The sequence below is a fragment of the Macadamia integrifolia genome, chromosome 10, assembly GCF_013358625.1.
Source record: "Macadamia integrifolia cultivar HAES 741 chromosome 10, SCU_Mint_v3, whole genome shotgun sequence".
Classification (NCBI taxonomy): Eukaryota; Viridiplantae; Streptophyta; class Magnoliopsida; order Proteales; family Proteaceae; genus Macadamia; species Macadamia integrifolia.
Window position 1 is genome coordinate 23,076,591 of NC_056566.1, and position 8,047 is coordinate 23,084,637.

Sequence of the window (8,047 nt, forward strand, 5' to 3'; positions counted from 1 at the left end):
ATCCGTTTATTCTTTTTCTTTTGTTTAAAGAAGTTTAACAGCTTAACTGAATTCGTGACAAAGAAATTATTATCTATGATTGATGTGACAATTTGACCCATTTTCAATCCGTGGACTAAAAATCAATATTTGCATCCATGCGCCCTTCTTTATCTTCTAAATAAACTTTTTTTTACAGGTTCTTCTAAATAAACTTATTACACTAAGAATTGAAAGGAGAGTAGGTAGAAAATATGGCTATCAAACACCAAACCGAAATCATTTACCGAAATCAAGCTGAATACATTTAGGTGCTAAGCAATCAAACGGGATTTTGCGAATTTGCATCCACATGGAGACAAACTCCAGTTCTTTGTTGCATCTCTGTGTCCAGTTCAAACAACCCTTGCTGGATTCGATTCATTTCAGCTTCAGAAGAGAACACAACATAGAAAAACCCCGTTCAAAGCAGCAAATGAAGTCAGCCCCTTAAAAGGACCACAGCAATACCAGAAAATCGCACATACTCCCTACAAAAACGCTTCTATTTTCAACTCGTTTTTATCCACTGCAATTTTGATTTCACCTTATCAAAATGTAAACCGAACCAAAATCAGATCGAATAATTGAAAACACGCACCGTTTGACAGCCCTACTCGAGCACAGTTTCTCCGTTTTAAGTTGCTAGCAAATATTTTCCACAGCTACAAACGAACTAAATACATATAACATATTTGTATGCTATCACGGGTATCAATTCACAGTCAGCATCTATCTAGTCAGATGCAGCCAACATCTATGAGAAACCTCCTACCTAAAAGCTACTTCTGCATATATTTTCTTTACCAACTACTTGTATAACTTCCTTCCAACAATTATTTAGTCACAGCACTAAATACTTGTGCCTATGCAGCTTCATCTTCAAGGTTGTTGACCCGCTCACATTCATCGATCCATTCGCTGTATCTGCAGATCACATCCCCCTCATTTTCAGATATATATATATATATATATATATATGCCAAAAATAAAACAGAACCGTTTGTGAAAACCAATTAGCTGAATCAAAAGATGAATTTAACTCACATGTCAATGGGTTCAGATAAAGCTGCAAAATCAATAGCAAAGAGCCAATTAGTATAGTGGTTCAAGCTATAATTAGAATGAAAAAATTGATAGAAAACTTATAAATAGTGTTCATCAATAAGTTAAAAAGCAGTCAGCATCACTAGCTCAGGAAATGCATCGAATGCCTTCCCCAAAACATAGTGCATTTACACTAAATCAATGTTTCAAGGGTTGTTGATATGATGGTGTGAACGGAAGTCGCTCCATTCACTGCCAGACCTGAATGATCAGGCATGGGCCATATCCCATCCATAGAGACAGTCGAGCAAATACAGAACACAGTAATTCATTAGTCATTTTCTATAATCAATTTGAGTTATATATTTCATACTAGCAGATGTACAGACATCTCCTCATTTGCTACACACATAAGACCACATACAGCATTGAAGAGCAATGGCCTCCATTGACTCTGAAAAACTACTATTTGCAATATTTTGAATTGAAAAGAGATAAGATAAAGTTAGTATCCACATCAGAATCGAACATGCTCAGCCATGGACAGAACATTCTAAACAGATGATGTTTGCATACAAGTTGTAACATCCCGGAATATACGGTCTACATCATCAACTCCCACTACTTAAGATTCCAAAAGGAAAAAAAGAAAAGGAGGCCGGGGAGGGGGCGAATTCTTGGGGAGAGTCTATGGCATCCATGTGACACTGGGTATATTCTATCACAACCCAAATTTCTAAACTGAATGGTCATCTAAATCTTCTCATTATTTAGGAGCATATCAGGAATAATATTCCCTATAAAGCATCTGACAGATACATACTAGTGACAGTTGTGCTGAAACTCTCTTGACAAATCCGGCAGACAGCTTCCCCAATTGCATTCTTCATATCACTGCAACCAAATGCAATTTTGCTCGTCACAATCAAAACATATTAAACTTACGACAAAGTCCGAGGACACAAATCACAAGCACATATGTCAGAAAACAAAATAGGGGGTGGAAAAATGGACTAGGTAGTAGCCATAAGGTTATCCTCCAGTGGAACCCACTTTACATACAGTTACAACATACTACTAACTCTTACTGGGACAAATACAGAGGTCAATAGACTCAATCACAGTCCCTGGGATTAAAAAAATCCAGAGATCAGAAACAGGCAACTTTTTAAGGCTCATTAAGGGGCATTAATGACCCCACCCCCCCTTCACCCCCACCCCCCCGCACGCGCGCGGGGGGTGACCCTAATAATAACTTTTAGGGCTGTTAACACAGCAAGAGTAAGGATTCAGAGTTCAATGAAAAATTACTGAGGCTCACTTGGCATTAAATGAGATTAACCTGTTTTACTGAAGTATTGAACACAGAGTCAACATAATTTTTTTTCCCCCAGCCAAAGTTGGCCTGTTTTCAAATATACAACGAATAGCTGAACCATCTAGTTAGTCCAATCTAAGGTTACACCATGAACAAGAGGCAGCCCAAACCTAGCAGACTCATGGTAGTTGGGCAGCATCTGTACCCTATGGTAAAGCCCAAAAGGCCAGTGGGTCTAGGTCAACTTCATGCTTTATATGCTGGAAAAAAAAAAAAGAAGAGGGGGGGAGGGGAGAGAATGGGCAATTGCATTTATTTTCAACTTACATTCGACACTCAACACTGCTTCCATGATTGCAGAAAGGACAGCTAAAGACAGTCTCAAGTTTGTCCATCCTCTTCTTCGGAGGTGGCTTCGCCCTTGACTTCCTTTTCCCCATGTTTCCACACAAGTTTTACCTTCAGTAGCACTGGTACAACTCACACGTTATCACCATGAATGGATTATCAAATGCACAAAATTCTTCAAGAACTTTTGGAATCAGAGAGAGCAAAATTACATGGTATGGATACACATATTGCAAAAAGAAATGGACCCAGTTTTCCTTCACCCACGGTGAAAGAGGAATCCCTTCAATTTAAAGCAAACTCTCTTCCCATTTCATCATGCAATGAATCATGTGCCTCCCATGAAAGGGCACATTTGGATCCAATTCTCATTCTCAATTCTGTCAATTCAGAGCAATTATCGGAATTGCAAATCTGGTTCCAATTAAAGTTTTGAGAATTGTGTTTGGATGCACTGTTCGCGTATCCAATTATTCTCCTCTCATTTGTTTGATAACAAAACCCTCTTCCCCTTCCCCACCCCCACCCCCACCCCCATTTCCTCTTGTTTCTTATGTTTTAATGCGAAGTGACAAGACGACCTTCACTAAAGCCTTCAAAGAAGAATTGGCAGATATTGCAATCCTTGCCTCCACAGAATTACTCACTTCTATGCCTTAAAATTGGAGAATTGAGCAGAAGGCCAATTCTCATTTCTAGCCTAATTGTAAGAATTGTCATACAAAATTGGAGCCAAACATGTTTGTCAACATACCAATTCTAATTCTAGGAAAGACTTGAGAGTTATAATTGAAACCATACACACACAAATCTTGAAGGTGAATTAAAACAGCAAGTACGTTGACAAGAATCACAAAATCATATCCCTAAAATATATATCCTTTATTTTTTTTTTCCAAAGAATGCCTCCAATTGATTTCACACTCAATGCTGGTTGAGGAATCCTAACTGGCATTTCATAGACAAATCACTAGTTTCTAAAATTTAATTTGCTCAACAATCACGTGGTGGAGACGTTCTTAAAAACGATTTTATAGATAAGATTACAATGATTATTTCCAGTAATAGACAGACTATATTCCATAACTCAGTTCACATTAGACTACCAAACAAACTGAAGTACAAAACAAACTGGCTTTTGCTGTGCTGGGCAATTTTATTTTTTTTTTGTCCTTTTTGTTTATGAACCTTTAGGTTATTAAGCTAGTAGACTACCTTCTTCCATACAGTCCCAACTCTTTCTCATAAACTGACAATCTATTCCATAACTTTGACTACACATTAGCATGACATTCAGATTTTTGAGAAAGAGTTGGGACTGTTTCTAATAAATCAAAATTTTGTAAGACAATTAAAACCACGAAAAAATTACCAAGCAAAAATCTGACACAAAATCGGGCGAGGGGAAGCAAAAATTCCTACCTCCAATTATAAAGAGTTTATATGAATAGAATATTAACCACAACACTAAGATCAGCACCACAAGTTCCCAGGGTTTTTGGCAACATTGTTTTTATTTGTTATGGACACACCCAAGTACTAGATAACTTAAATACGAGAAGTTGGCAATCTGGTAATAAAGCAGAATCTTAAAGGGCTACTTACATGATAGAATAGGAAGGGAGAAATAGGGGTTAAAAATAATGACGGAGGACAAACTTGGAAGTAAACAACTAAAGAGAATCTGATTAAGAAACAAAGAGGGGTTATATTCGGAAATTAAGAAATAAGGACTTTTGAACAAAGCCACAACTTGAGGTTGAGGTTGTATCCAACCTCAAGATAGACATGGCTATAGCGGTAGTGCAGAACCCCTTCAATTCGATCCGGTGACCTCAATACATAAAATTTTAACTGTAGGTTGCTAACTGGCTATACTATGAATCCCAACCAACAATCATCCCATTAAAAAATCTGGAAATCACAAAGAAATGTCTGAAACTTATCCTAGCAGTAAGAGCAGGTTCAGACTTGGTCTCAAGTTGGATATCCCACCACAAGAGAGGATTTTGGGTCCAAGACCATACTTTGGGTAGCCGTAGGGTGATAATCCAATCCCAAAGGTTTCAGGTCAATTATGGTTTTAAGTATCTCCGATACCGATACGATACCCTCCGATACGTATCTTAAATTTAGCCGATCGATACGATACACACCGATACGATACATGAAATTTTTTAAATCCTTTCGTATCGATATATATCCTACAATACATACCGATATGCATCAATACACCACCAATACACATCAATACGATACGATATGCCTCGATACGACTTTATGAAAAATATAAAATTGAGGTAAAATGTTCGTTTCGGTATATATTGGTACGTATCAGTGAATATCAGTATGTATATATCGGCACGTATCGGTGAGTATCAGTGAGTATCGGTATGTACCGATACAGTGCGCTACGGTCATATAATGGCCAAGATGGGTAATTTTTCAGAAAAACACGAATTTTTGAAGGGTTTTTGTTCCAAAGTTGCTGTCATTCATATTTCTCTCTAACTAAAGTGGAAATCAAGGTTGAGAACAATGATTTTACATTTGTGGACAATTACAAACCTTGAATTCTTAGTACGATATCCTCAATTTAGTGTTTATGCATAATATATGTTATTAATAGCTTTTTTTAACAAATTCTTTATGCAAAAGTGTTTAAAAAAATGTTTCTTATCCATTTATGTGTCTATCTTTAGCGTATCTTAGTGTATCTCCGATACGATACGATACCCTCCGATACGTATCTTAATTTTGGTCGACCGATACTGCAACCGATACCGATACTTTAATCCTTGAGGTCAAAAAAACTTCCGCCTAGAGAATTCGAATAACTCTTTATGACTGGTATTACCGCCAGTTGCAGAACAGGAGTAAATCGAGCAATTATACAACAGAAGGGATAGAATAAAAGAAGAATATGAAGTGATAGAATAAGGAAGAGTAAAGAGAAACCAGAGGGGAATGATGGAAGCACTCGTAAGAGAACTATTTCGAGGAAGGAGATGAGAAAAAAGGAGGAAGAAGGCCACTACTTGCCGTCAAATCCGTCACACCACACTGATAATAATAACCAAAACCCAACTTCTTTTCATTCCATTCTATGACTTCCCTCGTAGTAAATGTCAATATAAAGAAAACTCTTAACATATCAATAAAATCCCAACTCAATACGGAAACATACTCAACTAGGATATAACTCAAGTAAGAAAACTACCAAATAATTCGTTCGTAATGTACCCATCTCAAGAAAATAAACTATTGCTCCTATGTATATACCAGCCTCCTTTTGACCAAAAATTGGGTTGGGCCTTTGCTTCTTGGTTTGGGTCTCCAAAGTGGGTTATTCAGGTTCAACCATTCTAATGCAACTACATCAATAAGTGAAGAACAATAAGAAACTGAACCCCATATTTTTTCTTGCTCCAGATATTTAATTGGCATATATTGTTAGTCTGGTCAGATCCTCCAAATGACAACTGCCAGAAGATTTTACAGGCACTCTTTCCTTAAAAGGGGGGGGGGGGGAGCATGTTCTCTAGATCAAATCAAATGCCTGAAACTTTAGCGAGAGCATCTACCACATCGTTACCCACTATATATTTGTGAACTATTTACCTGTCATTGACTTTACCTCTCATGATTTAGATACAAGCCCAAACCAATCATAAACTGGTATTTCAACAATACAACCTGGAACATAAACCACATGCCTGGAGGCCTAAATTCTGAATTGCACATTCTGGGAAGAAACTAACAGCATATAACTTGGAAAAAGTAAACCATTAGACCCAGACCCAGTATAGCTTGATTTCTTACCGACCAGACCAAATCCTAAAATCAAAAATCCAAAGCGTCGAACAAAAAAGGCAATACCAGAACTAACCAGACAATGTTTCATACTTCTACTCCCATATCTAAAAGAAAATATTCGGAAAATATGCAAGGATCAAATCCCTGCAGATCAGTCATAGAAGTCTCTTAACAGTCAATGTTACCGAACCAGATACTAAGTGGCACCATTTGAACCAAAAATAACAGCAGATACCACATAGAAAGTGAACTCAATCCCCAACAACAACAAAAAAAAAGGGTAAAACCTAACTTAAAAGAATCCCCGTTTGATCGTGAGGGAGAGATCAACTGAAAACTTACTCACCCACCGACAACAAACAAATAAATAAATAAATAACTTAAAATATTCCCCATTTGATCATCAGAGAGATATTAACTAAAAAATTACGTCACACAAATTCAAGACACTGGAAATATTTAAGTGCGGAACCAACTTTTAAGTAACGTTAATTTTTCTTTCACACAAACGGAACCATAATCCAACGAAACCAAAGTCTGACAATCTAGAGCAGCATCTCAAAGCACACCAAACTAAGCTTCACTACTTAAACCCTAACAAAACCCTAAAATCACTAAACCAAAAGCCAATCAGACTGAAACAGCATAAAACCAATCAAACAAGATCCGACTCCAGTATTCAAAGCAGAAATATGAAAGCAACAAACGTAGAATGCAGAAGAAACGAAAGAAAAACGTCAGCCTACGAACAACCACTTCAAACTTTCTTGATCAAATTACAGAAGCCCTGAAGCTTAAGCTCTACTCATCAACCAAACAAGAAAAATAAAAAAGATTTGAAACGATTCACATCACAGAATTACGAAATACCTTACAGAACACTCGTCACGAGTCTCCCGACTTGCTGAAACGAGTCTAGATAGGTTAAAGTTAATCGATAACCTTATATACGGGAGGGTGAGGACCGAGGACTGACGGGTACCGGTACACGCGCGTGAGGTATTGCGAGTGGTTTTTGTCCAAACCTCGATGGTGGCGCTCTCTAACGAGGTTACGAGGGATATAATTTATTCAAGAACTTCGTGTGAAACTTATGGCAGGACTATATATCTCTAGAATCCATGGATCAGAATTAGCCAGATCACCATTACATGTCATTGACAGTATTTTCCTATTTTCAAGCTAAGGAATCAATTAAGTGGTTAATCTCTATTGGAATATAATTAAAAAATTATAAATTTAAAAGAAAAAGAAAAAAATACAATATCCACTAGAATAGAATTGATTATCGAAGAATAAAAAAAAAGGGGTTTACTCGATACACAAGGTTAACGTATGTGGGAGGTTTGAGAGGTGAGAACTACAGAGTACATCTTACCCCAAGAATGTTGAGAGATTATTTCGATAGAATTGTTTATCAGAGAACAAGATGATATTCTCTTTTCAAAATAGGACACAACATCTTTACGATCATATTCAATGTATATGTAGCCTCTATTA

The 8,047-nt window shown here is 37.0% G+C and overlaps 1 protein-coding gene across 1 annotated transcript; it reads right to left on the reverse strand.

Moving 5' to 3' along the window:
• Positions 1-577: 577 nt before the first annotated feature.
• LOC122090528 (transcription elongation factor 1 homolog) lies at positions 578-7,609 on the reverse strand. Its single transcript, XM_042660151.1, has 5 exons — positions 7,418-7,609; positions 2,711-2,853; positions 1,889-1,959; positions 1,066-1,087; positions 578-945 (listed from the first exon to the last, which is right to left on the reverse strand). The coding sequence occupies exons 2-5, from the start codon at positions 2,821-2,823 to the stop codon at positions 885-887; spliced, it is 267 nt and encodes an 88-aa protein (XP_042516085.1). The 5' UTR covers positions 2,824-2,853; positions 7,418-7,609; the 3' UTR covers positions 578-884.
• Positions 7,610-8,047: the final 438 nt, after the last annotated feature.